Source organism: Populus alba, chromosome 18 (genome assembly GCF_005239225.2).
Source record: "Populus alba chromosome 18, ASM523922v2, whole genome shotgun sequence".
NCBI lineage: Eukaryota > Viridiplantae > Streptophyta > Magnoliopsida > Malpighiales > Salicaceae > Populus > Populus alba.
The window spans coordinates 12453181-12477889 of NC_133301.1; the positions used below are offsets into that span (position 1 = coordinate 12453181).

A 24709-nucleotide genomic window follows, 5' to 3' on the forward strand; every position below is an offset into this window, starting at 1 on the left:
TCTTTGTTTGATTTTATATATTTGATTTCAATTACATCATTTAGTATTATGTTTGTTAAAAGATTGAGTTTTATATTTTTTTTAATTTATTTTTTATGAAGTTATTTCAGTCTCATGACTTGAACTGTATGTTTGACAGATTGACTCTAGTTTTTTTTCCTATTTTTTATTAATTGTTTTATATCAAATTCATCCTTTAACATTAAGTTGGTTGAGAATTAGGTTTTATGATTTTTTTTTTTTTACTTTCTATGAGGCTATTCTCGTCTCATGACTTAAGTTTGACTGATTAGCCCTAGTTGACTTGAGTTGTTTTTTATGTTCTTTTTTAATCAAATCTTTTTTAATTCCATCTTTCCAATACTGAGTTGATTGAGAACTTAGCTTTATAATTTGTTTTAATTTTTTTACTAGATCATATGACCTCGCCCATAGCCTGGCATGTGTGTTGACCTGAGTTATTTTTTATTTTTTTTAATTTTATTATTCGACATTGAGTGTATTGAAAATTAAGATTCATAATTCATCTTAATTTACTTTTTATGTGATTATTATGGTATCATGACTTGATATGCAGATTGATAGGTTAACCTGTTTTGATTGGATCGATCTAATATCTTTTTAATCTTGAATATTTATTTTAAGTTAAATTATATTTTTATAGGTTATACATGTTATTTTTAGATTCATCAAGTCGATTGATCACATCGAGTCAATCTTTACATAATTTAATTTGTTTTCATTACAAAAATATTAGTAATATTTAAATATTTCTCTTTTTGTTATATTAAATTCACCTTTTAACATTGAGTTGATTGAAAATTAAATTTTATATGTTTTTTTGTTTGTTTTCTATGAGGTTATCCTCATCTCACGACTTGAGTTTGATTGATTAACCTTAGTTGATTTCGAGTTGTTTTTTATGTTTTTTTAATCAAATCTTTTTTAATTCCATCCTTTAACACCAAGTTGATTGATGATTTGGTTTCATAATTTATTTCAATTTTTTTTACTAAGTTATCTTGATTTCATGACCTAGATCATGGGTCTGACAAGCCTTGGGTTGACATGAGTTATTTTTTTGTTATTTTTTTAATTATTATTTTGTTTCAATTTTACCGCTTAACAACGAATTTATTGAAAATTGAGATTCATCATTTATCTTGATTTATTTTTATGAGATTATTATGGTATCATGACTTGACATGCAAGTTAACATGATTAACTTGTGTTGATTCGAATCAAGTTAAATATTTTTTAATCTTGAATGTTTATTTTAAATCAAATTATGTTTTTATAAGCTATAAATGTTATTTTTAGATTTATTAAGTGGATTCAGATTAAATTGATTCAATCTTTATATAATTTAAATTTTTCAATAACTTTTTATATTAAAAAAATTGATTGGACATATACAACATGATGATTGACAAAGCTAGTTGGAGACTACATGTCATCCTTTTACTTTAGATATTCTCTGGAACGGAATTGGAATTATTGAGATAGTGTTTATCATTGCAAAAAAAGCACCAGAAAAAGATGGTTTCTTTGTTACTTTTAATTCTATGAAAAAACAAAATCAATCCTGAATCTTTTACTAAAATTCCCAAGCGGAAGGACACCGACGTAATTACATAAGCAGTCCTAAATACAGAAGGAAAAAAGTAAAAAAAAAAAAAAAAAACACTCACCACCTATAGAAGGGTTTGGTTTTTCTCTTTTTGTAAACCGGCCTCCCACTCTCTTCTCCTCTTTGCTCTTAGCAGAAGAGCGAGTAGAAAACCCAAAAAAACCTCTCTCTCTTTTTTCTCTCTCTATCTTGATTCAGCTCTTGCTTTTATTATTAGCGGCTGTATCTGTCACTTTCTTGGTTTATTCTTTCTTTTTGATTGGACTTTGTGGATTGGAATTTAAAAACGAGTGAAAGACCGAGTTATGCAGCAAGGTGATCAGACGGTGTTAAGCTTAAGACCTGGTGGTGGTCGAGGGAGTAGACTCTTCAATCCTCGCTTGGAGCAGTCCTCTTCTTCTACATCTTCTTCTATTTCTTTCGGTGATCTCCCTCTCTTGCGTCCTCATGGCGGTGCTACTTCTTTGAAGGTTTTTATCATTACCCACCTTTGGATCTAGAAAATTTGCTTTGAAAACCTGTATGTTTTGATTTTATTCGATTGGTTTTGTGGTCTTGTGGGATTGGTTTTTCTGGGTTAAGTGTGGATTGGATTTGAAGAAAAATTGGATCTGTCATTTATGTTTTCGTTACTTGCAATATCTAATCGTTGTTCTTATTTTTTCTTTTGTTATTTTATCTTTTTAAGAGTGACCGAGGTTGGTTTTTTCTGGATTAAAAACTGAAGCTTGGCTATGTCCTGTTGGATTTGATAACTGTTCTGATAATCGATTCAAGTTCTACTTTTGAAATCCAGCAATCTACCATGTTCTTGTTTGCTGTTCTTAGTTGCTGTTCTGTTGATTTGATTTTGTTAAGAGTCAGATTGTTATGTTGTTGATCGATAATGAAAAAGGTTATTTCATAATGAGAACTTGGAAAGGTTGGGAATTTGTAGTGTCCTAATTCTTGGCTGGCCACTTGATATGTGTACCTGCTGTAAATATGGACGAACAGCAATATGTAGGCTTTAGGTGGGTGTCTATTGAGTTTCAGATTGCCCATAAAGGACCTACTCATATTCAGACTCTTAGGAATATTGATGATGAAACGTTTGAAGTGTAGTTTGGTTCTACTTCACAGTCTATTCTACTTGACGTGGGTAGTAGCTTCTGGTTTAGCATTGAGCTTCGTATTCTGCAATGTCAAAGTTCAGCTTTTTACTTGCCTGTGATTTATTATATCAAAAAGAATGGAGCTTTTGAATGTGGTCGGGCCAAGGAAATTTCATCCGTTCTATTAGCACCATTGTTTTTATTCATGAATCCTCCATGTAGAACATTATAAAGTCCATTTTTATCCATGTGAATGATGTTAAGCATGCCCTCTTCTGCCATATTTTAGAATCCAAATATGTTAATCACTTATGCTGGTATGATGCATGTTTTAGTTGAATTCTTCTGCCTATACACCTTTTAATTATCTACCAAGGAAAAACAGATGATAATAGCAATCTTTTTGTGGATTCAAGGCTGTAGTTTAATAATATTATTGTATCCGTGGCATCAGTTTCAACACCGTATCTTAGTCTTGTAAGCCATACCATACATTTTTCTCAGTTATGCTATTGTCGGGGTTTTTCCCATTACACTTGCTTCCTGCAATAGCTTTTTTTTTTTTGGCATATTAAACTTGGTTGATTTTGTTGGAAGCTCTTGACTCCAATTGTATTCTTCTTATAGACTGGAGACTTGCGGTTTGAGGGACGTGAGCGTGTTCGGTACACTAGAGACCAACTGTTGCAGCTTAAAGAGGTATTGATCTTAAATATCCATGAAGACATGATTACTTATTAAGCTCGTTGGCATTGATTTTCCAAAGAACTTTTAATTCTTGGCTCATGTGCTGATCTGGGTGGCATTTATTTGTTGGCATGGAGCATAAAAAATTAGTGTAAATATACGCGGGGGGGGGTGTTTCATTTCAATTTTCATATACGGATTCATCCTTTCAATTTACTTTTATTCTTTTGCTTTCTATTTCACTCTGTTTTAAAATTTGGTTTCATATACTTTCTGTTCAGAAGCATCCTAATGATTATAATGGTGAATAGAGCACAGAGATGTATTCTGTAAATATCATTGTTTTGGGAGGCTCATATCACTTGGTATATATTTTTGTATGCTTCGTTTATTTGTTATTTAATCTTGGCCATTATTTTCTCATAGGCTGTTGTAATCTTTGATGAGATTCTAAAAATCAAACAAGAAATTGAAGTTGAGCTTTTTGGTGAAGATCAGAGCTGGAGTCGTGGAGAAACCAATGTGAGTCTTTGTTCCATTTTGATTTGCCTCATTAAATTACCCCTTTCATTGCAAGAAGCGCTGGGGGTATAGAAGTGCTAGATAAGAATGGAATCTAGTTATTTTGATGTATCATAAGTCCTTCATGGTAGATTGACGGTGTTTATAGTAATGATTTCTTTTGCTCCTTCCAGCCTCCAACTCAATCTCAGATTCGTTATTCTGAGCCAGACAATCGGGATTGGCGTGGTCGTTCTGCTCAATTTTCTCCATCTGGAGAGGAGAGGTCTCGGGATTCTATTCGAGAAAATAGAGACTTTGGTGGGAGATATGACTCCAGGCAGCAAGAAGGCAATCAGTCTAATCGTCAAGACCAGCTCAACTCCCAATTCGTGAGAGCACAAGTCTCTTCCCATCAGGTAATTTATGCCTCTCTCCTTTTATTTGCATATGGCAATCTTTTTGAATAATTGTTTACCTATCCAGCTGAAATTTTCTTATTTGCTTTTCCGATACACACTTAATTTGTAGTGTGTAAAGCCATTTAATGGCATTGTCAGAACTAGAGTTTCTTCTATAGTAAATTTTTTACTATATCGAGAATAATAATTTACTCGCAAGATTTTTAATCCAACACCTTCTCTCTTGTATATCATGGAAAGTTTGACCTGAAGCAGTTAAATTGTAGATGCTCTTGCCATCAACCATATCATCTTCATGAAATGCATACCATTAGAAGTTTTCTTTAGCTTCCTTTTGAACTTCTAATTATGAATAATGTACCAGAAGTGCAGGCAGCTTTTGTCTCATTCTTTTGCTGTATTACATAAATTTGGTAACATTTTAGTTCAGTGGAACACATTGACTATCAAACCATAATATAATAACTCTGTCTGGTTCAAGGTATTAATACGATTTTTTCAGGTCGGTTCCTCATCTAGTTGATCTTAGTTCTACTATGAATTCTTTGAACTTCTCCTTCACTCTACTCTTTGTCTGTTATTATGCTGTATTCTGGTGCTTTCTTTAAACTAAGTTATGTGCTCATGTTTTATTTTAGCTTCAACTCCTGTACTTTCCTTTTAAACCAGGGAGGACCTGCTCCTGCTTTGGTCAAGGCTGAGGTACCATGGTCTACTAGAAGGGTGAATCTTTCTGAAAAGGAACGTGTCTTGAAGACTGTAAAAGGGTAACTGATGCTGATGATTTCCTATGTGACTATTCTTTGAGTCAGAAAATATCAAATGGGATACATGTGTCATTTCATGGTTATGGCCCGAATGCAGTAAGGTCTGGGTACAGGCTTACTTGTGCTTTTACCCAAGACATGGTTGGCTTCTCAATCATCATGTTTTTATGTTAAAATCTCCACATGAAAATGTGGACTTGTTGGCAACTTGACAGCATTTTGGTGATATTTTATATCTGGAATATAGTGCAGTGTCCTCAATTGCACAATCACCTTGGGTTTTCACATATTCTTTTTTATGTTAAAATCTGTATAATTTGATTTTAATTTTGAGTAATGAAAGCGTCCATGAAGCTTCAGCTGTAATCTTGAATGTCTTTGAACTTGCAAGCTCTTAAAATCAAAACATCAAATTTCACTTAGAAATTTTTTTTACAATTCAAGAATTTCTCAGCCATGGTTTTAGAATTTGTTTGACGTATATAGTATGCACCACATAACTAATTGGATTTCTGAACATAGAACATTTCACTATCCTGCAACTGTTATTTATTACAAACACCAAGATAAACATGTGTTTTTGATTGTCATCATTGCCATTGACAGCAATGGATAGCCTAAATAGATATGTCACTCCATGTAGATTTTGGTTCGATTTTATTTTCTTAACCTTGGTTCTTTCTCACCCATGAAATTGCTGGAAATTATCATCATTTCCTTGTGTACTTTTACCTATTTGGATTATATGGCTCTTTATGTGATTCAGACTCATGCCATTGCTTTCAAAAAATCTGAAGGGCTTGTTCAATACAAGTATTTATGGTGGCTATATGCTGAATGCTCTCTGTTTTCTGTGCAGTATACTGAACAAGCTCACCCCTGAGAAGTTTGATGTTCTCAAGGGCCAACTTATTGACTCTGGAATTACATCAACTGATATCTTGAAGGTTAACTTTTTGGTTCATATTTTTTCTATTCCTTTAGATTTATACAGCTGCCAGTTGAGCTCAAAGGTTGATTCTGAATGCAGGGTGTGATATCACTTATATTCGACAAGGCTGTTCTTGAACCCACATTCTGCCCTATGTACGCACAACTGTGCTCTGATCTTAATGAAAAGCTCCCCTCATTCCCATCAGATGAACCTGGTGGGAAAGAGATCACATTTAAGCGGGTGCTCTTGAATATCTGTCAAGAGGCATTTGAAGGTGCTGATAAGCTGAGGGAGGAATTAAGGCAGATGACAGGTCCAGAGCAAGAGCTTGAGCGTAGGGATAAGGAAAAACTGGTCAAGCTTCGCACTCTTGGAAACATGCGTTTGATTGGAGAGCTTCTGAAGCAGAACATGGTTCCTGAAAAGATTGTCCATCATATTGTTCAGGTTAGCAGTGGAGCTTCCACTTGTATAACTTTTCGTGACGCTGGTGGAGGTTCTTAGGATTGCTTACAGCTACTTTGCTATGTGAACAGGAGCTTCTAGGGCCCGATAATAAAGGTTGTCCTGCTGAAGAAAGTGTTGAGGCCATATGCCAGTTCTTTAATACCATTGGTAAGCAGCTTGATGAAAGCCCAAAGTCACGACGGATAAATGATGTGTACTTTGGTCGATTGAAGGAATTGGCATCAAATCCTCAGCTGGCTCCTCGACTGAGGTTCATGGTGCGAGGTGTTCTTGACCTACGGATGAACAACTGGATTCCTAGGCGTGAAGAGGTAAGATTTCTATGCCATTAATTTCTGATTCAGCTAATAGATGCTGTATTCATGTAAATATTTTATTGGTTGTCATTGCAGGTCAAAGCTAAAACCATCACAGAGATACATTCTGAGGCAGAAAAGACTCTTGGGCTGCGTCCAGGTGCTACTGCAAGCATTAGAAATAACCGAGGTCTTATTTCCACCACTCCAGGGACTACTGGCCCTGGGGGCTTCCCCATCAACCGACCTGGCACTGGGGGGATGATGCCTGGCATGCCAGGAACTAGGAGAATGCCTGGGATGCCTGGAATTGATAACGACAACCGGGAGATGCCTAGAAACCGCTCAATGCCAAGGGGTGATGGTCTTATGCAGCTTGGGGGACGTGTCCAATCACCAATGTTTAAATCACTAAACACCAGGCTGTTACCTGAGGGCAGTGGTGGTTTTATAGGTGGTAGGAGTAGTGCCCTCCTGCAGGGAAGTGGTGGTCCTCCTTCTAGGCCATCAAACTCAAGTTTTGGTGCAGAGCCTCCTGCTCAAGCCCCTCTGCCTAGTAAAACCCTTCCTGCTCCTTACGTGCCTCCAGTTTCAGAGAGACCAGGTGTTTCAGCTGCTAGGGTGAATCCTGATGAACTCAGGAGAAAGACTGTCTCACTCCTGAAGGAATATTTCAGTGTCTTGCTTCTGGATGAAGCATTGCAATGTGTGGAGGAGCTGAAGTCTCCAGCTTATCACCCTGAAGTTGTCAAGGAAGCTATCTTCATTGCACTAGAGGCAAACCCACCATGTGTTGAACCAGCTGCCAAACTTTTGGAATATTTGTTTTCCAAGAAGGTCCTCACAACTAAAGACATAGGGACTGGGTGCTTACTCTATGGTTCTATGTTGGATGATATTGGCATTGATTTGCCAAAGGCACCAAATAATTTTGGTGAAATTATTGGGAAATTAGTTTTGGTTGGGGGATTGGACTTTGAAATGGTAATAGAGGTCCTTAAGAAGATGGAGGATAATATGTATCGGAGAGCCGTGTTTGATGCAGCAAGAAGGATCATTATTTCAAGTCCGGATGGGCAACTTGTATTAGACACTCAGGCATCCACCATTGAGGCTTGCCAGAGTTTGTTTTAGTAAGTCTACCATTCCATTACGTGAGTACTTCACCATCTGTATCCAACTTTTTGTGCTTACGTTTACTTCATAATGCCCCCGCCTACACCATTTTGAGGCGAGCAACTTGTACTATGTGATAAGTGGAGCTGCCATGAACATGACATATTTTTTGAGTTGTATATTTTTTCCTGAGATCATAGTTGTGTGTTACCGAAGAAAGAAATCAAACCAAAATGCTGTGGATTTTGGTCTCGTGTGTCTGTAGCTCGAGAAGCATGTCCCTTCAAGGGATCCAGTTGTTTTGTATTTGATTAGTTTTCAATTTTTGTTCCCCTGACTGAGTAATTTAGTTTATTATTTGAGCTCTGCTCTTAAATCCGACTTTCTACATCCTCACTTGTATCACCTTTTGTTTGTTGGGCTGTTGCGTTCTCTGCCGCCCATCAGTTTTGATGCTAGCCTGATTGTTGGTGCTATAACATACCAGATTTAGTTGGTTTTGAAGGTTAATCTGCTCCTTCCACATTTGATTACGCTCCCTGCAAGCTGCCATGGATTCAAGAAATGGAAGCTGTCGCACTTGAAGTCTTGGCCTAGCGGTTGAAAGGACTTGTTCCCTTCCTCTGCATCCTGGGTTCAAACCTCACCGTGTACGCCTGTCACCCTCGCGGTGCCTTACATGTTTACTGGGTTTGTAGGATGTTCAGTGAGCCGTGAGATTAATTGTGGTGCGTGCAAGCTGGTTCGAACACCTACGTAAATAAAAAAAAAAAAAGAAAAGAAGAAATGCAAGCTGTCGGCGTGCTATAATTATGCAACAGAAGTCCTTGCAAAATTATATCTTTCCTTGATTTGGGTAATTTTTGGTTTGTTAGGAGCATCAAGTGGCGGCGGTGGCGTAATCAGGTAATTCTTTTGTCTTTTTGTTTTGCCATCCAGCGTCAAAAAGAGCATCAAGTGGTGGCGGTGGTGTAAGTGGTGGGATTTGTCCGGTGGAAAGTGACCAGTGAAGTGTAAAGTGTCAAGCTGGTCACAGGACATCTTAATCGGATCTTGAATTTATAGGTTGGAAGCTTGCAGATAGGATGCCTTCCAATTTTTAGGTCACATTTCAACGTCTCTGGGACAAGAAACCCCACTGGAATAATGGCTAGGGTGGTGTGAAGAGGGCATCTCACCCTCTACTTTTGATGGGTTATACTATCAATATCCGGTACCGGTCCGGTATAGAGCGGTGGTTCCCTTGACAGGGTCCCATGCAAACAATAAAAATCATTGACACGAAGAAGATTCAGCAGAGGTGTTCCCTTACATTCAAATACACAACTTTCAATGAAACTGAGTGATTCGATGTGGATCCCTAATTTCTCCATGATAATACATTTTTACATGGCAAAGAACTGTACTGCATCAACCTCTTCGTTATTTAGTCAAATTTTCTTTTCTGGTTACAGTGGCTTTTAGGTCAATTTTAGGCAGCAGCACTTTTTTGGATTTTTTTTTTTAAATTATCATAAGTATCTGAGTTAACTTATACGTATCTCGATTAATTTTACAGACTTTAAAGTTAATGACCATGTAAGCTTCTAGTGACCATCATATTAATAAACATAGACAGGAAAAGCAAACCTTTTAGTCACAAGCTATTATAACTTGGGTATCTACTAGATAATTGAATTCTTTTTTTGCCAATAAAAAACTTATTTAATGTTATCACCACTTCATTACTTTCAAATTTTTTTTATATAATAATTATTGTTATTATAACTATTTTTTTTATTGTCGTCTTATTATCATTTTTTTTAAAATTTTTTTATTATTACCATAATTATTTTTTTTTATTATTATTGCCAAAATATCTTATTATCACCTTCACGATTTTCTTTATCATCTTCAATATCATTAAAAATATTTACATATAAAATATTTTATATAAAAATATTCCAAACATTGCACGAAACAAACAGCCTCTAATGCAAAATAAATAGTTTTTTTTGTTTGAAAAATATAACGACCCCCTTCCATTATATAAGCGGATGTCCTTGTAAATATAGCAAACTGAACTACAAAGCTCAAGATTCTCCCGCGTTAAGTAAACTTCAAATTAAAAGTATGGCCTCAAGTGAAACCAGCAACAAACACCAAAACGGCGTCGGCGTCATCAACAGATGACTAATCACTGAAGCTCACCGTTGCAATTTCACTCCTGCGATCAAAACTTCTCCGGAAACAGCCTCCTCCTGCTCCTCCTCCGCCTAACAATCTTCCTTCAGAATCCGACGCTCTTCGCTTGATTTTCACCTATCTCTATTCTCTGTTTGGAACACAATAAAATGCAGACATTTGAGTCAAAATTTAACGCGATTAGGTTTTGACAAAACAAACAGAGCATAATCTGTTTTTTTTTTTTATTTATTTGAAAGACTGGAGTGAAAACAAGAGCTTCGACTGAGAGAAGATCTCAAGGAAGCTGAAGGTTATAGAATTTCTCTCTCTCTCTCTCTCTCTCTGCTTAGGTTTTTCAGTTTTTTTTTCTTGTTTTTTGTGTGTGTTATAGATGCTTCACAGTGTGATTTGTTTCCACAAACTGGGTTATGCAGATGCTTTTTCTTTAATAATTTGGGGAAATTAAGGCCTAAGCAAGCCGGAGACGGCTCTGATCGCAGATTTAAAGATGCTCTTCGCCGTCGATTTCTTAGACAAGGTCTCATTATTCTCATTATCATTATGACTGATATAACGATTTTCACTCTCAATTTATTAACTAGGTTCATCAGTTAATCAATATAATTACTTGACTGGATATTTTATTTTTGCAGTGCCGTTAAAGATAAAGAAGGAAGAAGAAGAAATAATTCAAATAGAAAACTACGATTTTCAGGTGATTCGACTGACAATTTTTACCTCAAATTAGCGGCATTTGGAATCAGTGTGGTTAATTGAGTTAATTCAAGTGCTGTTGCGTAATCTCCTGGAAATAGTATTTTCTTTAATTTTTTAATACCATGAATGGAATATTTATTGCTTTTAAATGCATTTTGATTAATATATTTAATTTGCTTCACATGAGTTATCTGTAATTTTTGACACTATGAGATCAATAGAGATTTGTTTTCTTCACTTCTTCCCGACCTTTGATACATGTGGAATTAACTTGAAGCATCTTCAGCAGACATTTTTTTCCTTCTCCTGTTAGTAAGTCGCTAAACATACATATTAGTTCATTTATGAAGATATCGGTGGATTGATGTGATCATATCTTGTTCAGAGGTGGGGATTGGGGGATTTACGTAGGATAGGCGCTGGGAGGCATTGAAGCAACGTATAAAGGAAAAAATAAAACTAGGGTTTCTCAAGCGCTAAGGTTATAGCTATTAACTGTAGATTTCTGAAAAGTCAATAATTCATAAAACTGCTGAAAAATAATATAACAACCGTTTTGATTCCGTTTGCTAGGCAGACCTACTGTTTTGTTATCAGTAATCAAGAGGGTTTTTAGGAATTTTGTGTTTGCTCTAGTGCAAGTGAGGGAATCGTGATGGTAAATGAGTCTTTTACCGTCTGTTCTTTATTCCAAGAACGAGTTGGGTGCAATCGTGATGGTAAATGAGTCTTTAGATTGGTTATTTTGTTTTAAACTTTCACAAGAATAATTGTGCAGACTGACTGGACATGACGTAGGTGCATATAGAAAGGGAAGTACTCTTGCTTCTATGCAATAATAGGTATAACGTATCTCATGGATTACAAATATAACCTGAACAATCAATGTTCTCAACCAAGTTAAATCTCATAAATTAAATTAAATTAAATATCCGCCATTGCCATGAAACCTAATGATATTCCGGATGCTTGTAAGCTGTAGGACTCACGAGAGTACGGGGAAAAAGTACCATAGGAAGAGGTTGAATATGTCCTACGCAGTAGTAGCTGTCGATTAATTCTAGTGGAAGTTGCTACAGAGCGGGAGCGGGTGGCGATACTTTTTGACACCATCATATATCGAATTCTCAGGTTTTAAGGCACGTATTCACAAATCAAAAGAAAAGGAATAAGAGACATCGTTGTATAGAAAAACTAAACCTATGGCTTTAGGTGATAAGTTGGGAAACGTTTCACTTAAGTTGATTTGGACTAGTTGGTGATGAAGAACTGCTAAGAAAATAAATAATAACATGCCTATTTATTTCATTAGCCACTCTCCATTGATTAGGTGCTAGCATTTTTTCAATCAAATACCGTAAGCTGTCTGAAGTTTGTTCAATTCAGTACAAGAAAGACTTAGATTCAAACATTAATGTTTGAATATGCTCTGCAGTTCTGTTTTCAAATACATCCAATGATGGGCTGATAAGCTTTGCATTATTACCTCTTTTCTATGTACAGTTTCTCTTCATCGATAGATTGGTTAAGGGCCATCGCATCTTCCTGCAATCACCACTTCTGTTAATCTTTTCCCTTGTTGCTTAGACTATTTTAAATTTTGTTCTTATTCCTGTCTCTTGTAGCGTCACTGAGGAACCCGTTATCAATAGGAGATAAACATGGAGTCCATTGAAGGAATTGTCGGTAGCTTAATTGTGAGTTTAGTGAAAAGGATGTGTTTCCCTACACATGGAGATTTTAAGCATCTGGCTGCTTTTGGAAATTAAGATGTAATAAAATTTAGTAGATACACATATGATATCTAACAGTAGGAACTTTGATCTATTATTTTGGTGTCTCTCCTTGGTTAATTGAACCAACACTCTTGATTTCCTTGGTGACAAAATTGGAAGGAACACGAAATTACTAAGTGCTTTGGTTTGCTCCAACGAGTATTCTATTGGCTGTTTTATGTTATTTAATTTCATTGTATTTTTGCCTGTTAATGAGTTCTTCCTGTTAATATCTTGATGCGCTGTTACAGGGTCACATCAAATTGAAACTGATACCCAGTTCTATATTCACCACTTGATCCGAAAACTTGGATGTGAACCTTACTCTGGGCAGCGTGCAATACCCAGTTTCTCAAAGAATTTCCATGGTAGCAGAAAAAGGGCTATTCTTGGAATTTGGATCCATTTGAGAAGAGGCTTTTCCAAACTTGCATGAGTGCCTGTTCATCATGTAAGTACTGTGGTAAGATTCACAATCATGATCATCAATTCCATCCTGACCCTAATCAGTTTTTCAAAACTATTCATAACCGAAGCCCATTAACTTGAGCTTGGAAACAGCATTTCATTATGTGAAGCTAATCCATGCATGATTCCTGCTGGTTCTACTTATCTATTATGTCTTATCATCAGACCTTTCTTTGAGGATATGTGATCTTATTTTGAGCTGAACTTTTATTAGAATGGAAATTTCATATTGGTTCTTCGATAAAGAATTTAGATGCAAGTATAAGTTGGTTCTCTAGGAGTACCCTGGCCTTCTCATTTATCTTCTTCTCATTGTTCTTTTAATTTTTTGGTAGATGATATGATCCAGCTTATTGAGTTTTTGATATCAGGCTACTTGTTAACTTGGTTGAGGGTTGAAGGCTTAGACAATGGTATATATCTTTCCCGCCTTTTGTCCATGTTGATTAGGTTCTCGTTGGTTTCTGCTGATTAAGCTTCCTCTTGGTTTTGCTTTCGAATTTCATGCTAGCTGTTTTACAATTAGTATTTCTCTAAAGCTGGATCAGAAGTTAATACATTCTTGGCATTCTGTAATTTGAGAACATTGTTGGTATACTTCTCTTTGTTGGATCTAAGATCACGCTTTAGAAGCATGCATCAGAAACCATAAACATGACATCCAATAGCTACATTGCAGCGGTGTTTGAGGAGTGGGTGATCTCATTTCTCCATGCTCGCAATGCATTAGCACTTCTTGAAAGCAGAAATGGGCTTTATGTTTTGTCCTTGGATCGAGTCACAGGTGAACTGGCTAAACATGTGGGCCATGTTTCAACATTTCAGTAACTCAGCCAAGATATTCTTGATAAACGATTCTGCCGACTAAAGCATGGATTCATCCAATGCCAGTATTTCCTGTCTAAAATACCAGTGGACACCAACTTTCTAAGATACCAGTGCTTTATTTGAATTTTGCAAAGCAAATGCCAAAGGAACATGTTTAACAGCAGAAGAGTAAGGCCTTTGCATAGTAAGATCTAAATAAAGTCTGTCTAGTATTAGTTGGAAGCATTGTATCTAGGAAAAAAGATAGAAAGATTTGATTAAATTAAAATTCATCTTCCACTTTAGGTGCTTTAGTAGTTTATTGACATTGCACCATTGCCTTGGAGTCAATATTTGATATCAACATCAAGAATCATCCTCCACCGAACTTTATTTTGTGTCAATTGTTTTTTGGCAATCCAAGTAATTTACCCCATGAATTTTATTACAAGGGGTATCCTGTAGAAAACTCGAAGCTAGTTTTGGGATAAAGAAGTCCTAGCTTATTTTCTTCTCGTCATTTTTTACTCAAAAGTTATTTTTGCTGACATGCAAGATGATTCTGTTCTGCCCTTTTCTTATCATGAAATCAAGTGAAGTAAAATCTTGCCGTTCAAATTCCCTTGTCATGCTGGAAAGAGATACCTTACTTAAGTTTGCTACTCTTGTCAATTTGCTAGGCTGTTGTGGGTATCTTTCAACAGACGTCCATGTGCAGGGAGGGACATTTCACAGGTAGGTAATATTTTAAATTCTTGATTGCTTGCGGCACTACTTATAAATATCTCCTCCTTATCAACCATAGAGTCCACTAAACAACAAATATCTTAGCTACTTTTCCTTAGCAGACATGACTCAAACGAGGAATGTGTTCACTCTCCTGCTCTTCAGCCTCCTCTTGCTATCACACTCTCTTCCAAGTTCAGCTGTCAAGAGTCAATTTGATAAAGTTCCCACCAAACCCCAACTGCCTCAGGGAAGACAAAATGGCCTGGTCAGTTCATTTCAGACTCCGAAGTTAGGAGTTCACATCAGAAAAAGGGCTCGTTATTATCCTCGTAGTGGTCGCAAATCGTCTGCTGTCCGAACCCAACTTCCTTCCCGCCATATAATTGGTTCAGTTCTCGCCTTCCTCAGTTTCTTCCTGTTCTAAGCCTGATGGTTAATTGCCCAATTTGTTGAAGTTGAGTGTTCAGTAATTCTCTCAATGAGTCGCCGTATACCAAGCGGTGCTTTACCTTATTAGGAAAAAGGATGTCTTTTCTATGTTACCCCGCCTCTGGCTTTTCCACGTGCCTCGTATTTATTTAGCAGATATTCTCAGCACAACTAGAGGATCTGCATAAACAGAGAGTCGTAGTAGGTAGTTGCTTGTACCAATACTTAGCCTGTTAATTTTCTTAATATTGTAAGTAAATAAAATGTCAGCCTATTTTTAATAATATCTGGTTTGGTGGGTTGTCCATAAGCGCTTGTTTTTAAAATATGGGTTATAATAATGACAGCATGGGTGGGACCTAGTATTGAAATTTGGACGAATCTACTAATTTTGAGTTTGAAGTAATCTCCTTTTCCTTTAGCATTGAGCGTGACATGAAAACTAGAATAGCCAACAGGACAAGAACTGTCTAGTTGGCCCGCCCGAGTATATTGAAAATTAAGTTAGTCTTTTTTATATTGTAGCATGCCTAGAATGTTGAGCATGCCTCGATGATGGATGGGGTTGATGACTCTAGCTTACCTGTATCAATAATGATTATTCAATATTTTTCACTTAATATTTTTATATATTAAAAAAACTTGAGATAATATGGGTCCATTAATTTATCAGATCTAACACGCTTGAATTTAGCCATCAGTTAAACCCAAACTAATATGTATCTAGCAAGTTGTCAAATCTAATAGACTTGAGTTTAGTCTACAACTCAACTCAAGGTAATGTGAACTTAGCAGGTTACCAGACAATGCATTTAGGTTTAACCATTAACTAAATTTAAAGGGAACATGAACCTAGCATGTTGCTATATTCAATAAACTTAAGTTTTTACGACCATTAAACCCAATATGATATGATTTTTTTTAATGAATATCCATGCATTTTTTTTTAATCTAAGTTTGGCTACGTGTCAAGTCCAATTGGTCTTAGAAATTTAAAATTATAGAGCCCTATTCTCGATTAATAAAATAAACTACTCGTGTCAGATATAATTATCTCTCTGCATCTATAGACTTATACAAAGTTTCTCAAATGGCCTATTTTATCTTCCATCTCATTAATAACATATAAGAGATATGTATCTCTTATTAATATATTGTAAAAAAATTTTATCCCTCGTTAATATAATTAAGTAAAGATGGGTTTCTAAGTCCTTTTGTCTTCATCAAAATGATAAGGTTCGAGAAATATAAATACTTTCTGAATTATTCAAGTAAAATGTTCAAAACTTTTTCTATTTTAAAAGTTTATATATATTTCAAAATATTAATCATTTAAAAACATAAAAATAAATACTCTTATTTTTATAATTAAATTTTTTTTAATTGTTTTTTCTCATAGAAGGTTACCGATTTTATTATTGATTAGTCTTTAAATCTTACAATCAGGAATTGTTTTTGCAGGTAATAAAACTTTTATTATTAACCTAGTGCTTCATGAGCTCAAAAGAAAAAACTATATAGGTGAACATCTTAATTAACCTCAATCTAAATACAAAAATAACCTGCTGGATTTTGAAACTTCCTCGAATAATATAATACGATGCAGATATGATACGAAGCATTCGACTGTAAGAAAACGTAGGATATTTCAATCTGACGGGGAACCAACATTTTGAAGCCCTAGGCATAAAAGGGGGTTAAGATCTGATGGGCAACCATTTTGAGCAAACAGGATCTTAATAAAATCTCAATTTTTTCATAGCTTCAATTTTACACAGGCTTCAAGCGGCTAAAATAGCAGATGGCATGTTCCAATAAAATCTTTTCCCTTTCGGTGCCACGTTCCAAGAAAGGTCAAGCTGTAAGAAAACAGAAATGCCAGTTCCAGGACCCCACAGCTTCCGGTGACATAAGCTATGCCAAAAAAGTTTTTTTTTTTTTTTAAAAAAAATCAATAATAAACATCCCTCTCTTTCTGTGGCACAACCTAGGCTCACAGTTCTCAAAGGGTCACATTGGATTTGGTTTGGAAATCCTTTCTCCTCTGAGCTTTTCACCGGCGAGCCTCGGCTCCATGTATACAGTCACTTAGAAACATTTTTACATCGTGGAGCCGGTGGTCTGTATTTTTTATATTTCATGTTTTGAAATTACAACTCTAAAATTATTTTAGATATAATTTTATTTTACATCGTTTATGAGATTTGAGATGGTTATAAAATCCTGTAAGAACAGCTCATCTGGTCTCCATACAATTTGGGCTTAACCCATTTTCTAAATGGATTTCACACAAGTCGTACGTGCAGAATACAAATATATGGCTCGATTCTTCTAATTTCTGACCAGAAAGTAAGCAATTTTGCTCCTGTTTTTTCATTTGGGTCACCCATCTTTTATGGTTTCCTCAATTATGCGCCTGTTTGTCACGACTCATGAGTACTATTTACATCACGGATCCAGATTTTGGAGACTATGTTGAGAATTCTTAATAGTTAGGGGACTAATATGAGCCTTTCTTTTTTGCTAATAACAGGGGTATAGAAAATGGAGAGAGAGGCTTTGACTTTTATTGTATTTTTGTAAATTTTTTTCTTACTTTTTTTTCTTGATCTTAACTCGAGCATATTTTTGTGTGTAAATAAACTCATCTTTTCTTAATGGCATAAAATCTAGATTTTTTTTTAGTAACTTCGCTATTTTATTTTATTTTCTCTAAGGTGGTATCATTTTAATTCTTTTTTGGCTTTGGTGGAGAAAAAGGTGAGAGAGACTTTTATAGTATTTTAGTATTTTTTTTTATAATGTAAGATATCTTAATGCTTTTTCGTTTTTATTAGATCTTTTTCTTCATTTTATTTTATTTTTGAATAAAATTTAGTTTTTTTTTATTAACTTTAAGGTTTTATTATATATCTCATTGTGTTTGTAGCATGTGCAAAATATATTCTTACTACCTATAATATGGTCACACACCTTCTTTTTTTTTTTTTTTTTATCAAAGATCTTTTATTGGATATCCGGTTTTTTAAACATGTTTTTATATATATAAAAAATTTAATTTTAAATTAAAAATTTTATGCAAGCACTTAATTAAATAAATCGATAATAATTTGTATAGATAAATAAAAAAGATTCATCAACAATAACTAAAAGCAAAATTAAAAAAATTAAGTGATAGATTTCGATCAAGATATTTGATCTCACAACATGAGATATTTATCCAAATGAGTTTATTGAGTTTGTTTATTAAAATTAATATTTTATTAAATCCAATAACAATATAAATAAACACTCACATGAAAATGATTGAATAAAATGAAAGTGAAAAGAATACCATGCAAGGTTGCATATATTAGAAATATTTTTAAAAAAATAAATATATAATATTTTTTAAAATAAAATTCATATATGTATATATAAAATTCATAAATAAATCAAATTAATATCTTCAAAAATCAAACACACTCAAAATAATTATAAAAAAACCTTTATTCAATTTTATTTTTTTGCAAAACTCGTGGGCTAGTTTATGACACCAGGATAAACTAATAAAAAAAAAAATTCAAGATAACCACATAACAATTTTTTTAAATAATATTGAGAGATGAAGAAGGAAAACAAAATGAGATAAAAAAATATATATTTTACACAATGTTTAGCCTACGCACGTTATTGTTTCTGTTAATTTAACAGGGTTCAGAGAAGCATTAACATTCATAATTGATGGAAGTCAATGAAAGCACCCATAGTACGAGATTTGCCTTCATTTATATTTAATTATATGTAAAAATGAATACAAAGAATTATTTTTTGTTTCTTTAAATCTTCACATATACACAGAATTATAATTCATGATATCATTTTTATAAAATAAAAATACGATAAGAAAACATCACAGCATATGTTTTGCGTTGAGGTTAAGCTTTATTAATTCTCGAGGATCGTGTTTACCTCAGCCAATCCAACTTGAAAAATTCGGTGCTTTAGACCGGTGGTTCTGAAGTTCAGGCGATTCTTCTGGTCGGGGGAGAGGGAGGCAACAAGAAGCACAAGATTTAAAGCACAAATTATTGAAGGAAATTTATGATAATTATTCGTGTTAGATCTTCCTTTATGCAGTGCGCTTAGGCCAGTTGATCCAGAAAGTAATCTTTATTCCCTCTTCTTTTACTCTCTTTTGCATCCGCCGCCCAACTCCTTTACCGGCGGTCATGCACCGTCCAGCAGCATATCCCCCATTTTTTTCCATTATTATCTTTAGGCGTCTAAAAAGAATGAACAAGTGAAAAGATTGAAGGGAAATTAAGACTGCAGGCGAATTCTTATTCTGAATAGATCGACTAACATCATTTTGAATGGTAGAAGGTCATTTTTATGCATGTATTATTGAAAAATAATATAAAATTATTCTTTAAACTTTATTTTGAACTTCATAATTTTCTTGTATTAGCATTTATTGTTTTTATTTGAATTTGCTCCTTAAAAGAATGACCAGCAAAAGGGTAATAATCCATCATTTTTAAGCTCAGTTAAACACTTAACTCAAACATGTCTGAATTCTTTAAAAGCAGGTTTAGTGTTTTTTCATTACAAATAACATATCTAATTTTAGGTTTTTCATTTAAATTATAATTTTTTCCCCTTAAATGATACTCATTTAATTATTGGAGAGATCGTAAATATAAAATAGATGATTTTTTGTGGATATCAAATATAATTAACCAATCATCTCATTCAAAAAATATAAATCAAATTATTAAAACCAAGAAATATCTTAAATACTAGCTTAGTAGCTTGACCGGGATAAATACGGAGATCATCACTACACTATGATACCAGATTCATAAATTCAAAATTTACAGACTTATCCTATCATCATCACAAACACATATCAAATCAACATGTATTAGCACCTCAAAAAAGAATCACAATACAAAAGATTTTTTTACTTACGGGGAAGGGAAAGTGCCCACTAGGTTTCCAGTAATTAGTACCAAATATTCATATTTCTCCTTGGGAATTTAGAATGAGCAGTAGAAGTATTCTTCTTCTTAGTTTCAGAACTGTAACCGAACCCGAAAACATTGCTCCACTTGAAAGGAAAAGACAGGATGTTTTAAATAATTACATCTTAGAATCAGAATAAATTTTAAAATTAAAATGATTTTTTTATTACAATATTAAAGTGATTTGACTTTGTGATGCTCTTTGGTCTCACATTAAATTGACATGGAAGCAATTTCAGTGAATCTTGAAAAAGAAAAAGACTTATTGGTGGGCAGAGAAATTTTAGAATCTCACATTAAAGGATTGCAAATGTTAGTGTGAGGTATAGTCCTACTTTACTGCCATTTAAACCACACGTTTATTATTTCAAGTGTGTTTGGTATTGCGGTAATAATTATGGTTGTGATTTAAAAAAAATTGTTTTATAAAAAGTACTTTTAGTTAAGGTTGGTTTGAAAAATAAGTGTTTGGTTAAAACTGTGGTTGAAATTAAGGTCGAATTTTTTTTTTTTTTTTAATGTGTTTGGTTAAGAATGCTTTTGAAATTGAGATTATAAAATAATTTTAAAAAATATATATTAATATTGATGGTTTTTAATTTAAATATTATGGATTTAACTATTGCTATTACATCATGAAATAAATCACACTTTATATAAAAAAAATTACTTTAACAAAAAACTATCTACAATTTCATTACTTACAAAATTCATCCGACAAGAACTACAAAATTAAGTAAAATATTATCAAGAATAAAATTAAGATTACATTACAAGTAAATTTAATTCACCTTAAACTAATTTAAAACGAAAAAAGTTGTTGTTCACGTTCACGTGAACAGTGCGAGTGAAATTAATTAACTGCACTGGTAAAAAAAAAAAAACTGTTCACTGAACAATGGATGCATGCCTCCACTGTTTTCCAAAAAAAAAAAAACTGTTTAGTGAACAGTGGAGCACTACAACTACATCAGTTTGGCCGTGTAGAAAGCAGGCAGGAGCTACTTCTCCTTTTCTCGCGTTTCACACGCAGCTGCATGTGAGACCCAGTGAACAGTAACACACGTTTATTAATTACCAAACAACTTGCAAGCTTGAAATCGTAGGAAACGTGGAAGCCACCACATTGCCAAACGGTTTCTTCGTTTCATGCGTTTGTATAAAATTTATTTATTTTTTAATTTAATATATTGATATAAAAAATAATTTTTTTAAAAATACAAAAAATATTATTTTAATATATTTTTAAATAAAAAATATTTAAAAACAACCATTATCACATTTTCAAGAATGAAATTCAGAAACTTTAAGGGGATGGAATATGAGTGCCAATTAAACTAAAAACTTGTTGAGTAATAAGATAGTTTAAGCCATGTACAAAGCATCTTCTTTTTATTCATGGAAAAGAAGGAAGAGCATCTTATTGCAGCCACAGTTAAAGCTAGCTGGAGCCAGCAACTCTACAGAAAAAGAAGTCACCGAACTTATTCCATTTCCTTAATGGCCCACCTGAGAGGAAATCTTATAAGCGACCACCGCTAATGTAAATCCGGTGAGCTCCAAGAGGTAGCTGAATTGTCAACTGAACCTTGTCTCTACTTCCCTCACACCTGCATAAACATTTGAAATAGAAGCTGAGAATTAGCAGGTATAACATGAGGGGAAGAACACTAGCATGGCTGCTCCTCCTCATTTGCTTCACGGCCCTTTCATGCTATGCATGCGAAGGAACGGTTGCCCCTCAATATAACGCATTGATGAGAAGAGATCAACTCCAGAGTAAGTGTTAGCAAGATTGTTTCATTCGGACTGTAGAATTTGCCATTTTTGTTTCGAAACTACCTGTTCTTCCTGTCCTGTGCAGATGTATACGGGATGATGAGCGAATCAAAAGAAAAGGGTGATCGGAGAAGGCTTGAGGGGGTCATGCAGGGAGTTGATTTAAAGAGTTTGCAAAGAGCCAAGGGAATTTCTGGTGGCGGAGATATGCTTCGTCCTCGTACCAAGTCCAAGAGCGGAGCACATACTTTACTGTTGAAATCCTCTACAATTCTGTCAAGAACATTCGGATCTGCTATAGTTGGATTCGTCATGTTTTTGGTTTTCTTTTGATTAAGATCGAGGTAGTATAGCTTTGTTACCAAATCTCATTGTTACCTAATTTACCTTGCTTTCCTCCTCCTCCTTAATGGTGGATTAAGCCTCTTGTTGGAATATTGATGTTAATCAACTATCCAATTTGCTCCGACAATCTTTTATTTTCTTAACTTTTGGAATACAAAACCTAATCCTTAATTATCATTTGATAAAACTAATTATGAATTAAAAAAAACTTTAACGACCAAGATCTTTTTATTTTTATTTTGATATTTCTAGAGGGAAAACCCACTTTCAATGAACCCCCATACATTCAAATTCAGTGACACTAATATCTATTTTTAGTGGCTTGAATGTTGACATTTAGCCATGTTTTCTCTCATTAAGATTTTCGGTGACTTTCTCTTTACTCATCAACTTTCAAATACTGGAAAGCAAAAAAAAAAATGATAAAGTTTTGAATCAAAATGAGAAATTCTAAAATAACAAGGACCACACAATAAATGAGCTTAAAACTATAAGGAGAAAATTTAAAAAAAACTATAAGGAGCAAATTAAAGTTTTTTGTGCCAATATCGACATGGTGTTTGTTTTTGTTAAGTTTGGTCCTTCTTTTAATTTTTATGTGTAACTATAAATAAATTTTTATTTTATAAAATTGCTCTTCAATCCATCACTAAAATATCACTAGACACTGCTTTATATGTATGAGAAATATATTCAAAAGACATCTCCATATATAAAACCATGATAATGTAATTTGGGAGGATGGAATTGTAATTAAAAAAGTTTAAAAATTGAAATGAAAATAAAATTTGTTACTATTCATATGAACTAAAGTTGTCAATTTCATTCAGTATTGGCTATAATGACTGATATACCCTATATTATTTCAAAATATAAAACAAGATGAAACAACTTTCATCTAGCTCAAGATCTTGGGTCATTTCAGATTTCTTGTTGAGATTTTCAATGTTTACTTTGTTCCATTTTGAATAATAATAAATGAAAATTAGAGTATGTTATAATGACATGGAACAATTATCTCAAAAGTTTATATACTATATTGATAATGTTAAGCCTAAAAATAAGTCTGTGAAGAAATTTGGAAACATTTTATATGAAGCTTGAAGTTACTATTTTTTTGTTTTAATTATTTTTCTAGTAAATTTTAGATTTTAATTATTTATTTTCTACTTAGTTTAGGACTTTTAATTTAATTAATATTTTACTAATTACAAATTATAATGCTAGATTTATTCAATTATTTATGAAATTTTAAAGAAGAATCATTTTCTATAAAAAATTCCAGTACTAATATAAATAAAGATGTCTAATTTATTTTATAGAGATCAATATTATTATTTATATTCAATAAAATAACAAAGATTTTTCTCTAGATTTCTCTACAGTTACTTTATAGAATAATAAAAGGCTTTGTATACTGGATTCTAAGAATATGATATCAGAAAAAAGAAAAGAAAAAAAACCCCTCATTATTAGGATCATAATATTCTTAAGAAAACTAAATTGCTCAAGGAAATATTTAAGATGTGTTTGGCCGTTGAAAAAGTTATAAATTAGGCTAGACTGTAGCATCATCAGAAGATAAGCATTATAGTTCGGGAATGGATTAATTCTGAATATTTATTCTGCTTATATAGGATTTAAAGATGTACTATGGTTAGACATTTAGTTACAAAATAATAATAAGTGTTGTCTAAGTTTTGCATTCATTGTTTTTGGTTTTAGAAATATTATTAAATCCAATTAATTGGTGATGTGCCGTGAATGATTTGAAAATCGGCAACAATGATTCTAACGAAAATGGATGAAGGATGGGTCTGGTTGTGTTGTCTTTCTTTTGGTATTTAGGCTGGATTGTAGTGATTTAAGGTAAATAAGATGGAGGATAGACTAGAGTGATACTTTGATAAGTCGATCTGGACGCCACAAAGATCAATCTAGGATTTCGACGCCACACTCTTTGTGATTGAAGAGTGATAAGTCAGGTAGGGTTCTTCACAAAAACGAATTTGGAAGAACAACTCTTAATTCTCTGAATTAAGTTTTTTTTCAATCTTGGCCAAAAGTGTTTATTTCATATTCTGATACATATTTATCTTTGGAACATCCCTCCAAAGTTAGGTGAATTCAACATGACAGAAGTCAAGCCTAAAAACTAGACTTTTAATAAAGCAAGTAGACAAATTTAACTAACAGACGTTTTTTTTTACATTTCTAAAACATATGCAGACGAAATTTAAAACAGCCATAACTTTTGACACAAAAGTCTAATGCAATCATGGTTGGACAATATAGAAAGATCAAGTTCTGAACTTGAATTTTACCTACATAAATCTTCTTTTCACATGCATTGGATGACTTCAAATTCGGGTTCAAATCCATCTACTGTTCTGACCGTAAACAGCATTAGTTCCTTCACTTGCATTATCAATCCAAATACAAGTAGCCCAGCATGAAAAGAACCATTAAGGGCTTTTCCCATCTCCAAGTTCCAACTGTAGGCAAATAAGCACCCTTGAACCAATTTCAAACTGATTGTTAATTTTTAACTCCGACCCAGCTTCAATCATTGC

At 33.7% G+C, this 24709-nt stretch overlaps 2 protein-coding genes, 1 long non-coding RNA gene and 1 other non-coding gene across 10 annotated transcripts; all 4 read left to right on the forward strand.

Annotated features, from left to right (window-relative positions):
* Positions 1–1712: 1712 nt before the first annotated feature.
* Positions 1713–8247, forward strand: LOC118034385 (eukaryotic translation initiation factor). The gene is made up of 9 exons (XM_035039658.2): positions 1713–2100; positions 3352–3423; positions 3838–3933; positions 4107–4331; positions 5004–5101; positions 5961–6048; positions 6132–6482; positions 6572–6814; positions 6896–8247. Exons 1-9 carry the CDS (start codon positions 1936–1938, stop codon positions 7931–7933), a joined length of 2376 nt encoding a protein of 791 aa, XP_034895549.1. The 5' UTR covers positions 1713–1935; the 3' UTR covers positions 7934–8247.
* On the forward strand, positions 2589–2693 carry LOC118034399 (small nucleolar RNA snoR103). Its single transcript, XR_004685019.1, has one exon. It is a non-coding gene; the product is annotated as a small nucleolar RNA snoR103 (small nucleolar RNA).
* A 1702-nt stretch (positions 8248–9949) lies between the features above and the next one.
* Positions 9950–15316, forward strand: LOC118034383 (uncharacterized). Of its 7 annotated transcripts, XM_035039656.2 has the most exons (8): positions 9950–10391; positions 10516–10619; positions 10735–10796; positions 11781–12295; positions 12825–13036; positions 13377–13454; positions 14529–14583; positions 14680–15316. In XM_035039656.2, exons 5-8 carry the CDS (start codon positions 13006–13008, stop codon positions 14999–15001), a joined length of 486 nt encoding a protein of 161 aa, XP_034895547.1. In that variant the 5' UTR covers positions 9950–10391; positions 10516–10619; positions 10735–10796; positions 11781–12295; positions 12825–13005; the 3' UTR covers positions 15002–15316. The 7 variants fall into 7 exon arrangements, with proteins under 7 accessions (XP_034895547.1, XP_073262211.1, XP_073262213.1 ...); XM_073406110.1 differs by lacking the exon at positions 11781–12295; XM_073406112.1 differs by lacking the exon at positions 11781–12295 and having other exon boundaries at positions 13413–13454.
* Positions 15317–21345: 6029 nt separating this feature from the next.
* On the forward strand, positions 21346–22263 carry LOC118034382 (uncharacterized). Its single transcript, XR_012168712.1, has 2 exons — positions 21346–21791; positions 21877–22263. It is a non-coding gene; the product is annotated as an uncharacterized lncRNA (long non-coding RNA).
* The last annotated feature ends 2446 nt before the right edge of the window (positions 22264–24709 follow it).

Coding starts and splice junctions, on each gene's coding strand:
- LOC118034385 (XM_035039658.2), top strand. CDS start 1,936: ATGCAGCAAGGTGATCAGACGGTGTTAAGCTTAAGACCTGGTGGTGGT. Junction 3,424..3,837: donor AACTGTTGCAGCTTAAAGAG/GTATTGATCTTA, acceptor ATTTTCTCATAG/GCTGTTGTAATCTTTGATGA. Junction 6,483..6,571: donor TTGTCCATCATATTGTTCAG/GTTAGCAGTGGA, acceptor CTATGTGAACAG/GAGCTTCTAGGGCCCGATAA.
- LOC118034383 (XM_035039656.2), top strand. CDS start 13,006: ATGAGTGCCTGTTCATCATGTAAGTACTGTG. Junction 13,037..13,376: donor TTCATCATGTAAGTACTGTG/GTAAGATTCACA, acceptor ATTTTTTGGTAG/ATGATATGATCCAGCTTATT. Junction 13,455..14,528: donor GGTTGAAGGCTTAGACAATG/GTATATATCTTT, acceptor TCAATTTGCTAG/GCTGTTGTGGGTATCTTTCA.